Source organism: Lepidothrix coronata, unplaced genomic scaffold (assembly GCF_001604755.1).
Source record: "Lepidothrix coronata isolate B3197 unplaced genomic scaffold, Lepidothrix_coronata-1.0 Scaffold74, whole genome shotgun sequence".
NCBI lineage: Eukaryota > Metazoa > Chordata > Aves > Passeriformes > Pipridae > Lepidothrix > Lepidothrix coronata.
In genome coordinates, this window is record NW_016690254.1 from 1,779,286 (window position 1) to 1,794,259 (window position 14,974).

Genomic DNA, 14,974 nt, shown 5'->3' on the forward strand with positions numbered 1-14,974 from the left:
CACAGCTGAGCAGGAGTTTTTCAAGGAAACACTTTTCTGTTTGAAAATGCTGGGTTGTCTGACTAAGGTTTTTCATGAGAAAAATACGTGTTCTAATCAAAAATCCACTAGTAAGGGCCAGAAAAAAAGATCTGGAAGGGGCCAGAAAAGATCCCAGAATGCCTAATTAGCCCAGTAGCCAGAAAACATGTGTAGCCAGATTTTAAAGGTTCAAATTTTTGCTCTGTTTGATTCAAAGACATGAACTAACCACTGGATATTTAGGTCAGCCTGCATCTCAATTTCACTGGGCCGTTCAAGATTAAAAGGAAACAGCCCTGCTAGAGAAGATCTTAGTGGTCAGTAGTTTAGTATGGAAGAGGCAAGAGAGTGAGTATAGAATTTATTTTGTTAATACTGTTTAGAATTAAATATTAGGAGTGGGGTATTAATAAGCTGGAAATTGAATTATTGATAGAATTTTTTAGAGATGTAAGAACAAAAGGTGCCAAAACTACAGGGACCAAAAATTGGGTGGGTGTAAAAAAAGAAGAAAAACACAGAATTCTCTTAAAGTAGAACATTGCCAGAGAATCATTTAGGCATGAAAATACACAAAGGGAAAATACTCTTAATACTTACATACTTATAAGTAATTGTGCTATGAATAAAATGTTGTAAACAGGATTAAAATAATACAGGATAGTTAAAGGCTAAGTATAAGAACACCACAAAGGTAGCATCTGAGTCTTACTGTGTATTTAGCTACTGAGGTCATGTTTGAAAGCTTTTGCAGGTCTGTTTTTTAATGACAAATGGGAATTATATAAATACAAGCACAGGTACATCTGTGTGATTGTAGAAATTGTATCTGTGTATTTGTACAGGACAGAACTGCACGTTTTGTCTATTTGCCAGTTTATCCAAGTATAAAGAAGAGCCTGAACAAATGGTCAGTTCCAGCTATTCTATATACACTCTACCTGCACAGACAAACAAGCCCTTAAAGAAAAAAAAAACCAAACACTAAAATTACCTTCTTCATTTTCTTTCTTTCTTTCATCACTGTCATCCGCCCTTCCCGAAATCAAGACTTCTGAGCAGGTTATTGCAGATCATTTGTCCTGTTAACTGGTCCAAAGTCCACAGGGAACAATATCTTTCAGGCAGTTTATCTAAGTTTCAGTAACACAGATATCTTGGCAGAGTTTTAAGATGTACTGGGGGGTTGTGAGGGGTGAAAGAGGAGGGAAAGAGATAGAGAGGGTTGCTCTATATCCATGTCCAGACAAGACAGAATTTATACTATTTTATTATTTACATTTTGTGGCTTAAAAGGACATAGGTAAAATATTCAAAGCCTGTAGATGTATCCACAGCCACAAATGGAGATTTTGCAGGCTCTGCTGCCCATGTAACCTTCACTGTGCTTTTCCGAGGGCACAAAGAGCTGGTTGAGCAGCGGGAAGGCTCCCGCACCTTGCTTGTGAGTTGAGGACTTCTTTCACAAGACTGAAAAACGAGGCCAGAAAAAACATCTCTAGAGCCACCTCTTGCAGTACCATGGTTACAAGAGGGGCAGCAGTGATTGCCACTTTGCACTTTGTTGGTGTGAGCAGTCACAGACTCTGGGTTAGCAGCTTGACAAGCATTGGAGTCTCTCCAGGGTGATCTGGCAAAGACACTCGAACAGTGACTGGAATATTTTGGTTATATTTATTCACTGCTGTTGATGGAAACTTTAAAGTGACAAGATTTATATTTAAATTATGGGAGGGGGATATTGCAACTGTATTGCAGAGGCTGTAATGGCCCTTGGTATTAAAAACCATCAAGGAAGTCAACAGAAATTCTGCACGATGCACTCACAAGTAGTTTCTTTTACTCATGTATATTGAAAAAGTACATGCAGTACATATAGCTCCATGTATTTTATCCTTTCATTAAGAGAAAATACATCACTTATTCCATGTAAAAAAATATAGAATTAAAATACTTAATATTTTAAAGCAGTTAAGAAGGAAGGACTTTACCCTGCAAGAGTGACTAACAATATATCTAAAAAGCCCTCAAGTGCCTGAGACACTAAGATTGTTTAGAGGATGAGAAGCTCTACAGAAGCCTGGATTACTGAGAGGTAAATTCATACCACTCTCTCCACAGCAGTTCAAATACTCACTTAAATTTCAATTTGGGGGTTGTATTCTGCATTCAGGAACTAAGTTTATTAAAGAAATAGAAAGTTCCTAAAGGGAAAAATCTTTAACTGGTGTGAAAAGATGTAGCCCCAGGTCATATCAGCAGTGCTTGTGGTCTTCACTTTTCACTTATTCAGTATTTCATAGAATAAAATAGTATATTTTCAGTAGTTTTCATTTCATATCTATAAAACTAGCAGAGCCTTTGACATTTTTAAATTAATTCATACTGAATCCAGTTTAGCATGAAAATAAATATTTGCAGGGTCTAGAAGATATCAGATTGCCTGATGAAAGAGTGTGGTATGATTAACTTTATGAATATCACAGCAATTCAGTTGTATCTAAGAATGATGTTTTAATGTATGGCTGATTTCAGCTATTTCAAAGCTTTTTTTCTTGTTTTCAAAATTATATTAGAAAATGTCTTTGCTAGAAATTTTACTCCAGATATTTCAGCATCACTGACGAACAGGAGGAAAAAGGCCAGAAGAAGAAATCCTTGAGAACTGTGCAACTGTCCAACTGATAGAATTTAAAAAAGGAAAAGAAAAAAAAGTAGGTTGATTTTAGTTATGATTGGTAAGCTGTGAGCCAGTCTTTTATTCCCTGTGCTGTAGCTGAATGATAATGGTTTTTATGTGTTGCTGGAAAGGAGCCTAAAGTGGAATGTTCAGGGCCTAAGAGATGAAATGCAGCTACAGAAAATTACCTGTGAGAATAACAGGAGATGTGACTGACATTAACTGAAGACTAAACATCTCTGTATATGAGTGCTCAGGGTTCCGTGTTTGGAGCTGACTTGTAGGGCTGCAGGAACCCTTGGTACCAGACCACCACTTCGGTGTCCATGGCAGTTTGGGATTGTGAGGAAGATTTCCATAATCTCTCCTGATGGTTTGCAGGGATGCTGGAGAGAGCAGCTTCTGTAAATGCCAGCATTTGCAGGTCTGGACTCAACCCAAAGTCGTTTAAGATTCATTTCAAATTCTAGCTGACTTGTTCAAATACCACTTATGTAATACCTACAGGAAGCAGGGTGCCAAAGCTGTGTTTGATGTAAAACTGGTGGAAGGGAAGGAAAAGGTGGCATGAAGCAACCTTGGATGGATGTTCAGAAGCTGTGAAGAACAGACTCCTGGTGACTCAAGACAGGGATACGATAACTGATGGATCTGGACTCTGAGGCCACTTTTGGCATCTTTATAAAAGGGAATAAAAGGAATCTTTTATAAAAGGCTATAAAAGGGAATTCAGGCTTTACTGGGGGAGGGATAACTGCTGTGAGAACAAGCACAGGTCACTGATGTGCTCTAGAGCCAGCTGCTATTGACTGGGAAAGGCTCAATTTCTTGCTAATACTCACCATCACCTCAGATCAACACAGAGGCTGAACTGTGACTTGCCTGTTTTGTAGTCATTAGGGACAGATTTCAAAATCAAACCCACCTGAATTCTTACTGATTTTTATGAGCAGTTAGGGTTCTCAGCACAGCTGAAAAACTTAGTCTGAGCACACCACGATGGGTAACCAGATGAAAGGATTAGAAACTTGTAAATGTTTTTTGAGAATGGGTTCTTGTTCTTTGAAAACCAGCTTGAAACCCTGAGGTGCACACTGAATAATTAGATTTGGCTACCATTGATCAAAATTGATTTGAAATGTCAATAGGAAGGCAAATCTTAAAATTAATTAGGTGCTTTTAATGGGAAGGAGTTCAGAAACAGTTTAAAAATTCTATTTTCATCCATCTCTGCTAATCTGTAAGACTTGATGCTTGGTGAATGGATTTTACAACCAATAACTAATCCCCTGAGATACTGACTCCTCTTGTGCTCAATTAAAGGATGAATGAGATTACTGCACTTTGTCATCCTGGAAGAATAGGCCTGTAGTTGATTAAAGCCGCTGGGGAAGCTCTGGTTACATGTCCCTCACTTGCTGTGCCTGACTCGGGATCAGTCTGGTTCAAGAGCTGAGCAGCCACACCTGCAGCTGGAGATGGGTGCCTTGAAGTGACAAGTGTTATGATCTGACATCTCACACTGAGTTCCCAAAATTCAGAGACATTTGTTACCTTAGTCTCACTGTGCATTTGTAAGATGGTGATAAGTAAACCTACAAGGAGCTGGAAAGATCCATGAACCTTTGTGAAATTCCGGGGCTGCAGCGAGTAGTGCCATAGTAACGCCAGTGCAGAAGTTACAGTGTTGTCCTCAGAGCTGGGTGTGAAGAGCTCGCAGCACACTAAGTGTAGAGCTGTGAAGTGAACCACCAGTGGAAAAAAAAAAGCACTGACTACTTGCTGTCTCATCAACAGTGAAGGGTTTGCATCATTCATAGAGCAGACACAGGGAAGAGTTTGTGTGAAATAAGCAACTTCTCTTAATGTGATTAAAGATATTATGTCATTCAACACACAATCAAAGGAGAGGTTAAAGCTCTGCACGTCTTCATTTTGATACCACTTGACTTTTGAGTGCCTGACTTTTCAGCTCTAATAATGTTCTTATACCATGTTTTTATGTGTCACATGAAATCATAGAATCTTTAAGGTTGGAAAAGACCTCCAGGATCGTTGAATCCAACCATTAACCCAGCACCACCGTGTTCACCACTAAACCATATCCCCAAGTGACATATACACACATATTTTCAACGCTTCCAGGGATAGTGACTTCATCACTTCCCTGGGCAGCCTGTTCCAACGCTTGACCACACTTTCAGTGAGAAAATTGTACCTAATATCCAATCTAAACCTCTCCTGGCACAGCTTGAGGCCATTTCTTCTCATCCTGAAAACATATAAGGCAAGATCTGCTTTCACAAAGTGCAAAGTGCAGATTCTTGGATTTTCCAGCCCCTTGCTGGGGTGGTGAGAGGAAGTGTGGGACAGGAAACAGTGAAGAAGCTACATGTATTCCTCTCCATTATTTTCTTCAGCATTTCTCTCTCACTTTGGCTGCTATTGCTGAAGATATAATGTAGTTTTGGGGTAAGCTCAGCTGCTCCCTATGTTCTATCTGGGAAACATTGTCCCACCTACTGTAAAACTCAGAAGCAAACCTGGTGATAACCTAGAAGTTAGAATATTTGCTACAGTTGTTGTGTGACTATAAACTTGGAGTATCATTGAGTATATATTCATCCTAGTATGCTGGGAGGAAATCTAGAATTGAACAGTATGTTTTATAGCAACTCAGAATGGAGCAAGAGCACCTGAGCTCAGATCCTTTTCACTCCAGTTTTATAGCTTAATACTTATTGACATGGGTTATTTGGAGTAGCAAAATGATAAATAAAACACAAATTAAGTACATAATTTCTAGTATAAAAAATTAGAAAATCTTGCTCAAGGCATTTTGATATCTCGAGTACAAGACTCCTTGGACTATTGCCTATAATGTGTTTCTTTTAGAGGAAGGTCACTGAGGGTATGCTGTGACCAGAGAAAAAAAGAGGGAAAGTTCATGGTAATGACAGCTGGGGAGTGGAACATCGTTTGGACTACACTGAAATTACATTATGTGTCTCTGTAAGTACAAGATTATGTTGAGAACAGTCATGGGTTTTGGTGAAACTATTAAAAGTTGAATAACAGAGGAGAGAGGATGCTCTTTTTGTGTTCTGAATCACTACTTTAAAAGCCTTCCTGTTGCTCTTTGTTGTAGTTCAGAGTGTTCCAACTGAGCCTCAAAGACCAAACAAAAACACCTACTTTGCTTCTCAAGGGAATCTCCCTCCTAGGCTGAGCATTTCCCGTGAACTTTTCTGCTCTGTATTAACAGAGCTTCTACTGTACGTGACTAAGTGGCTTGAGTCACACAGAATTATTATGCAGAAGTGTGTATAAATGTGGACACTGCACTCAGTAAAGCCAAGGAGTGGCTGCCAGCTTGGAAAGGGCAGGCCGTGACTGAAAACTCTTCCTGTTTAAAAATTCATATCTCCTTATGCCATCCTAACCCACAGGCAGCCTCTCTAGTGTGAGACAGTTATGATGAGGTTGGAAGCCCCTACCCTGTAAAAGATTTAAAAAAAAGGAAGAGGGGTAAAGCAAAGATCTGTGCTGGGGTCCCAGGCAGTGAAGGAAGGGATGAGGGGGCTGTGCAGCAGAAGGCACACAGGTGGTCTAGAGAGGACCAGGGAGGGCTGCCAAGGAGAGCTCCTGCCCTCACAGGTCCCCTGTGTCCCTCCCTAGGAACTGCCTAGAGCCCGGGCACAGCCTGGGGCCCACTGTGCTTGAAAGAAATCCACTGGCAGGGGTGGAAACTCCACCACTTTGTCAAAAAGGAATTTCTCCAGATGATCATAAGACAGACAAACAAGGTTCTTGCTGTGAGGTGTGTGATGGGGTATTTAGTATTCTATCATGAATCTCCTATATTGCCAATGAAAGAAAGGAATATCATGGTGAAAAAGTGGTAAAGCATAAAATTTTACTGGCAAGAATTATATTAAGCACAGCCAAAAAAAAAATACTAGGATAAAAATAACTGGCATTTTCTTTCATTAGCAGATGAATAAATTAGAGATAAAAGAGCTGTCCTAAACTGGAACTGCAACAGGAAGGTTGAGAGCCAAAAGGACGAAGATGGTCTTCACAATAGGTTTGTGAAAAAAGAATGCTTTGCTTCCCCCTCTAAAAAATTAAAACTGTTTCCATATATTTTTTTCCCACAAAGTCAATGTATTTCCAGAGCCAAAAGCATCACACCTGTTTAGATGTGCTAATTGCACAGAAGAGTCTCTCTCAGATAGCACAGAGTGCTTTCTAATATTAGATCACACTGAAACAGGCCTGCTTTTAAGCATTCAATCAATGCATCATGATCCACTGATAAATTAAAACCTGCGAGCCAGATTCCCTGATCTCTATGTGCTGCTCAGGTAATTTAAGGCTCTATGATCTCAACTGGGAAGATAAGAATCCCCCAGAGGCTGGCTGACCTGTGATGGATGGTTCCCGAGCCAAATACTGCTGGCGATTCCAGCATAGATCCAATCATGGACTCAGGAAGCTGTAATCAGATCCCTTGATAAGTTCTCTCATTTTCTTGCATTAAACAGTTCTCAGTTTCATTGCATATCCTTCTTTTTCACTCTTAGTATAACCTTAACTTTTTAAGTTCTGACAACAGCAGACATCTGAAAAAGGGAAAAAATCCTATAAACAACAGCAGACATCTGAAAAAGGGAAAAAATCCTATAAACACTGGCAGTTGGTAACCCCACCTTTAACTTCTTTTATTTAAAAACCATATTCTTGGGATATAGAGTGCACCACACTATAGAGTGCACATCCAAGACACGTTTGCTACCGTCCCTGAGTTTGAATACATTCCCCAGCAGCCCCTGTACACAAGGCAGACTCATCTGCTGAGCCCAGCGACCAGCTCAGGCACTTGACAGAACCATCCTGCAGGTGAAGAGAGCACTCCATGAGAGGGAATCTGGGGACAGAAGATGAGAGAAAGGAAACCATTTTTGTCAGGAAGGATGGTGGTTCCTTTTAATAAAGGACTGTTTTCAAATAAAGGACAAGCCTTAGAACTTCCCTTTGTGCAGAACTGAGAAAACACTGAGTAAAAGCCTTTCCTTTATGCCATGTATTAGTAGTGCCCAGCCACAGAGAATGGTGTAAGAAAGGAATCAGCATTTGCCACTGTGATCAGGAAAATGAGCTGACTCAGTCAAAGGAGCTTTTCCTTCAATGGAGCTGTGGGAGGACTTCACTCACACAGTCATTAAATAGCCCAGAGCAGGAACTAGAGTCACCTGGGGTTTGGTTGTGTTTGGTTATGTTTTTAAGTACTCTTCTAGACTGGCCTAATTGAATTTGCAGGCTCTTAGAGATGCTGTATTTTTCCTTTAGATGCTGTTCTGTGAAAATAAAGTTGCTAATACTAACCTATTTTTAATAACCATTGCAAGATTTCAGAAAGGTAAGTGCACAAAGCATAAATTTCTCGCCATGAAGCTGGTGCTCTGGTACCATTTTGGGAAATGGGTAAGTAAGGATGGCTACAGTAGGAAAAAAAAAGGGAAAAAAGCCAAATCAATATTCTTTATTCAGATGAAAGTTGAGCTAACACAAACAGTTTATCTAAGGGATTAATTATTCCCCCCAAAGGCAGGAAGCACATGTCATTACACATGGTAAAGAACTCAAGAAGAGGCTGGGCTGGTTCTACCCTATATGTCCTTTGATGTGGGCATATGGCCACACAGGATTCACGTACCTTCCAGCAAGAACTGCTAAAATGTACCTGCTTAAAATGTGAAGCAAAGTATCTGCTACTGCAGCATAATAAAAATGTATTAACCCAAGACAAGAATTTATTATAGGTGTAAGATGGGTAAGGAACTAACTGAATGGAAGAGGGAACTAGATTAGGCTGAAAAGGAATTACTAATGATGTTTTGGAATGGCATCTTATTTAATATTTTCATTAAAGACAGTACAAAGAATAAGCAAAGAACAAAGTAGTCCTGTGGTTAAAAACAGTGACACAGGAGAACAGGGCAGTAACAGTTTCTACTTCCTAGAGCCATGAGCAGTAAGGAAATGATGGTAACAGAACTCCTCCTGCCACACTGTTTTCAAAAAATGCTGACTGATAAAAACAGAGAGTGGATTTCCATGGCTAAGGTTCCCTCAGTGCTAGTGCACATCATTTCTGCAGATTTTCCAGAACCATGATGTGGAGCTAGACAGACAAATGACTTGCTTTGATTAGAGAAGACCAAGAACACATCTATGCTGAATACTCTAACCCAGTGAAAAAACCTTAGTGATCACTGAGTAAACGAAAGCTAAAACTCCATCACTGTTTGAGGCCTGGGAACTGTGCATAGGGTCATGCTCAGACAAGCAGCCACACAGCTACACAGTTCTTATCTGAAGTAGATTAGGCAAGACCTGTCCCTATTTGCAAGGGCTAAATGAACCTGAAGGACTGCTATGGGAGTTCCGCCTATGGGAAGTTCTGCAGCTGTTCCTGAAGCTGCCCTTGGCCAGCTACTTGTCAAGGTGCCAGTCCTAAGCCAAGCTCTTCTCTCCAGAATGGGCAGCTGCCACGACAGGTGCTCCTGGCACAGGAACCACTGGACACTTGGTTGGTCTTGGTTCACACAACACAGACCAGCCAATATGAGAAGGTTGCTGGTGTGTCTGATGATTTCACATCACAGTCATTACCAGAAGCATTTTCAAACTAAGGTGAAAGATTTTGTCAAAATTAGTCTCTCTGATTTCCTTCTGTAAGTCAGAAGACCTCAAAGCACTTGAGAGCAGCAGCACACGGGAGTTTAAATGCAAAGTGAGTTGCAGCTCTCATGGAGTAAACAGCAGGTGCAAGGTGGATATTTTTTCATTTCCTTGGCAAATCCGAAAGTTTGTGTGCTTGGATACATACCTGAAGACACACACTTGCCAAGGAAGAAGCTTGAGAGTTTCTCCTGGTTTTTCCTTAGCTCACAAGTTGAAGCTGTGACAGATGCTGGGCTTTGTTTCCCAGCCAGACAACAGAGCAAATGAACATTGTCATCAAAAAGAAAAAAGGCACAAGTCCTTACAGACAATGTTGATTACTGCGAATAATTTAAAGCTGTTGCCTCCTTCAGCATCATTTATACTGAATGTATATGCACAAAGGGAAGAGCTACAGACCCACCATTTATGGGTACAACTGTGACTAGAACATTTATTCTTCAGGTGGCTCCTTGTTACCAGTGACTGCCAATGCCAGTTGCTCAAAGGAGTATCTTAGAATGGTGTTTTCTTGCCCACTTTTCAAGTAATTTTATTAATCAAAGTCAGACTCAACTTCTTGAAAAAGCTGAAGAGATCTCAAGAGTCTGTTTTAAGATTATGGGCAGTTTTCAGATGTACAGTTAGGATTGTGTGGCTGAATGCCAAGGTTATCCCATAACAAAACCCAAAGAACAACATCTCTTCCCCAATAGCACTTTTGATTAACAAGATGAAACAAATCTGTTCTACAGGTTTACAAAAAGTAACTTAGCTTAAGAAACATCCTATTTATTTATATCTTCCAAGCAGAAGGAAAATGTAAAGATTTAAAATTTTGCAAGATTAAACTCTGCAATGAGAACAGCCAGTAAAACCTAGAACTGCTATGATATTCTTGTGAAATTTGCCACAAAGGCCTAACGAGAAAGCCCCGACAGACCTTGGCTCAAGGAATTCCAAGAACATAATTATTTGTGTTACAGAAAGCCAATGTTTTTCCTTGTCAGAGCAGTTATAGTAGAGCTGGACTAGAAATTGAGCTGAAATCTGTACACCAGCTGCACGACTAAAAGAAAATTATTTCAACACTCTTGAGAACCACTTGAGTACCAGCCTCCAGGAGGACAAAGGCTTATCTTTAAATTTTCTTACCCTTCCTAGCAGTATCACCTCTGAGTTATTCAGAAGAAATCTGCATATTTCTGATGTTGATGGAAGGATCTTTATTTCTTTCAGATGCAGGGATATTACATCTGTACATGAATCCCATGAAAACTGAAAAAGCAAAATTATACACTGAGGAAAAACAAGGCAGTAATTTTGGATTCTTTTCTCATCTAATAATATGAGCAAATACTGAGAGACTGAGAAGCAGAAAAAAAGGAACTTATTTACATATTCATTAAGTAATTTGTATAATCAGAAGATTTAAAAGGTCATTACCGGAACACCTGCCTGTTAACAGATGTAGAAGAATGAAGGCCAAAGAACACAGTTTTTATAAAGATGTTGATAGATAAACAGTTGGCAGAACTGCAGCTTCCTGCTGGGGCAGGATTAGTCCTTTTGGTCAGGCCACTGTTGGGGATGAGGTAAATCTGGAACTCGTGAATCCATGCACATACTGACTTGTCCTGTTGCAAAGCTTGACTGTGGTTTATTAAGAATCTTATTGCTTTTAAATATCAACATTCCAGCTAAATCAGCTTTTATCCAGTAGGGAAGTTTTATGTACCAAGGTCAAGTAAGGACCTGACGAAATACAGGATGAAGGTAATTCATTGCACTTGACAGAGCAGATCCTTGAAAATAATCTTACACTCTCTTACCAGAGAAAGAAAACCAGCTCAGCAGATGCCTGTTCAGACAGATGGGGGTACAGCTCTGTGCACTGATCTTAACCAAGAGTGAGGAGCCTGTCTGAATTTGGCCAAACTGGTTAACTCCTGTTTCAGTGCCACTCAGTAACGTTGGAGACCTCAATATCCATTTGCACAGGCCCACACTGAGAACCACTTCACTTCATTGCAGGTAACCAAGTGTTACATGTCCAGGTCTAAGCTGGTCACCAAATGCTACTTCAATCTGTGGCTGAATTGTTTTCTGGAGGTTCCTATTAAATCTCCTCCTAAAACAGACAAAACTACAGCATTAGGAGCTGTGCTGGTTCTGGCTGAGATAAATTTCTTCACGGTAGCTGCTACGGGGCTGTGTTTTGGATTTGTGCTGGAAACAGTACTGATAATACAGGGATGTGTTAGCCATTGCTGAGCAGGGCTTACACAGCACCACAGCCTTCTCTGCCTCTCACACCACCCCAAGGAGCCTGGGGGTGCACAAGGACCTGGGAGGGGACAAAGCTGGGACAGCTGACCCCAACTGACCCAAGGGACGTCCCACACCATGGGACATCATGGTCAGCAATAAACTGAAGGCGAAAATGCAGGGGAGCCACTGCTTAGGCACTGGCTGGGTGGTTTTATTTCCCTTTTTTCCTCTCTTTTCCTTAAAATTTAAAAAAATACTATTATCTTTTCTTAATTATTAAACTGTTTTTATCTCAACCCGTGAGTTTCTTTCTGACTTTTATCCTTACAGTTCTGCCTCCATCCCAGGAGGGGTGGTGGCAGCAAGAGAACAGCTGTGTGGTGCCTGGCTTCTGGCTGGGGCTGAACCACCCCATGAGCTCAGACAGGTTATTTACATGTATCTCTGTTAAGGCAAAATAATACTGTGCAATCGGCATTCGGTCTTAGAAGAGCATCTGGTTGCATGAAGGAAATTAAATAACTGGCTTAGATGTCTGCATTAGCTGCATCGTTAATATTAATTTATAAAAATAGCTATCATTTATAAAAATAGCTAAATATAAAGCAAGTTATATATTAGTCAAGTCTATGTTTAATAGCTAGGGCATTTCCCCTCCACTGTGCTGGGCACTGAATCACACAAATATTCAAGTCAGGAGGAAGCTCAGGAGAGATCTGGTCTAATCCCCAGCTAAAGCAGGGCTAATTCCAAAGCTATGACAGAGAATCATAGAATAACTTCAGTTGGAAAAGACCTCTGAGATCATTGAGTCAAACCTATGACCCAACACTACCTTGTCAACTAGACCACGGCACTAAGTGCCTCATCCTGTATTTTCTTAAAAACCTCCAGGGACAGTGACTCCACCATATCCCTGGGCAGCCCATTCCAATGCCCAATCACTCCTTCTGTGAAGAAATTCCTCCTAATGTCCAACCTAAACATCACCTGTGTCCTCTTGTCCTACTGCTGGTTGCCTGGGAGAAGAGACCAACACCCACCTGACTACAACCTCCTTTCAGGGAGTTGTAGAGAGTGATGAGGTCTCCCCTGAGCCTCCTCTTCTCCAGGCTGAACAACCCCAGCTCCTTCAGCCTCTCCTCATAGGACTTGTGCTCCAGTCCCTTCACCAGCCTTGTTGCCCTTCTTTGGACACTCTAGCACCTCAATGTCCTTCCTGAACTGGGGGGCCCAGAACTGGACACAGCACTCCAGGTGTGGGCTCACCAGTACTGAGTACAGGGGAAGAATCACTTCCCTGGTCCTGTTGGCCACACTGTTCCTGATCCAGGCCAGGATGCCATTGGCCTTCTTAGTCACCTGGGCACACTGCTGGCTCATGTTCAGCTGCTGTCAGTCAGCACCCCAGTTCCGTTTCTGCCCGGCTGCTCTGCAGCCACTCTGTCCCCAACCTGTAGTGCTCCGTGGGGTTGTGTGGCCACAATGCCTGGCCAGAGCCCCCTTGTCAGTCAGGTTCTGCACTTCTCCAAGGATGAATACCCCCATAGATGGGTATTCCATAGCCTTCCTGAGTAACCTGTTCCAGTTCCATTTCCTGTTTCAATTCACTCTCATAATGATTGTTTTTTACATCCAACAAGAAATTCTCTTGCTGCAAGTTGGTTCAGTTGCCTCGTATTCTCATGTGCACCTCTGGGAAAAGTCTTTTCTTAGTCCTCATCCAGGCAGGTGCAGACACAACGAGCTGCCCTTTCCCCTGTGCCTACACTGGTGTGCAGGACCAGCCCCTTGTGGGTAGAAGAGCACGTGTTCTTCGCTGAACGTCATGAGACTGGCTGATCCTTAGCGCAGCTTGTCAGGATCCCACTGAACGGAACAACCCAGCCCTGCGGATCAGCCATTGCTCCCAAGTTGGTGTCATCTGCCAACAGCCCAAGGCTGCAGTTCATCCCATTGCCCAAGCTCTTCAGGGAAGTGTTAAGCAGCAGTGGCACCAGTGTCTGCCCTGAGGAATGCCACAGCAACCACCTTTAAATCTCACTCCAGGCTGTGTTATCCTTCAAGTCCGTTGGTCCAGCACGTTGTCCACCCATCTTCTATGTCTATACATCCATCCCATCTTTCTCCAATTTGGCTGTAAGGATCTATATAAGATTGTGTAAAAGTCTTTGCTAAGGACAGGAAACATGACATTCTCTGCTCTCTCTTCTCCCACAAAAGGAAGGGAAATCTGGCTGGTTAGGCAGAATAGCTATTCCCAATCACCATTTCGTCCCACACATGTTTTGAAATAAAATTAATTTCCTAAACCTCTAGGAGTATGCTCTGCAGTTTTCCCAGGGACTGAGGTGGTACCTCAGTCTCAGAATATCTATGATACAATTAATTTTGTTTTTCAAAAACAAAGATACAAAAATACTGATTTTATATTCCTCCCACAAAGACACTTTTATACAGAATAACTTCTTTGCAGCTTTTGAGCAGTCTTTACTATTTTGTAATATTTATACACACCTTTATACATATTCCTTGCTTTAAATGTACAGCATAGCAGAAAATAAACTTTGCTTATTCATAATTTTACAAGATAATATTTTTTAAAAAGCAATACGTCTTCCTTCCTTTAATTTGCATGACAAAAGCCTTGGCGTGGACAAGGATTTAAAAATTCATCCAAAATTTTCAGAGATGATTCACACAGGAATCTGAAATGGCATAAAAAAAAACACATAACAGGATTAGAAATGCTAAATGCCAAATCAATCCTCAACTATTTGATTCTTAGAGTACATCTACTGCATGAATTCTTTGACCAGTTAGTCCATATTAGTTTAAATATTAAAAATGCCTTTACAAATTACTTTTGAAGTAGCTGGATTCTTTTCCTTTCAACTTCTCCATTTTTCTGCTGATCATCTCTGTCTATAGTGTAACCAACAACAGCCTGGTTTAAATCACTATGTCAATTCAAGCATATTTTCTAATATTTCATCATCTATTTAAAGAACCCACTCATTTTCTTCACAGCATTGTTACTTCTTTTCAAACACAGTGAAGTCCTTTACTGACCACTTCTCACTCTTTTACTTTCTTCCTTTCACTCTTCAGTCTTTGTCTTTTTTTCTCCACACTTGGTCAACTTTTTTCCAAGCCCGAGCTGTCTATCTTATCCTTATTAGCAACTGCTTCCCTCAGCTGCCTCCACAGCCCTCTTAGTCCCTTTCTGACTCTTTTGTCTCACATTATTTTCTAAACCATCCCCAAGGTCAG

The 14,974-nt window shown here is 41.0% G+C and overlaps 1 protein-coding gene across 6 annotated transcripts in view; it reads right to left on the bottom strand.

Annotated features, from left to right (window-relative positions):
- Positions 1 to 7,097: 7,097 nt before the first annotated feature.
- Positions 7,098 to 14,974, bottom strand: part of NCAPG2 (non-SMC condensin II complex subunit G2) — a 48,699-nt gene continuing 40,822 nt past the window's right edge. For 3 of the 6 annotated variants that reach the window (XM_017819417.1, XM_017819418.1, XM_017819416.1), the window contains one exon: positions 13,101 to 14,409. In XM_017819417.1, the coding sequence (XP_017674906.1) occupies positions 14,328 to 14,409 (82 nt within the window). In that variant the 3' untranslated portion in view covers positions 13,101 to 14,327. Of the gene's footprint in view, positions 7,327 to 10,463; positions 11,562 to 13,100; positions 14,410 to 14,974 lie in introns of those variants that run through there. The other 3 variants (XR_001875556.1, XR_001875555.1, XR_001875557.1) reach the window with 3 other exon arrangements.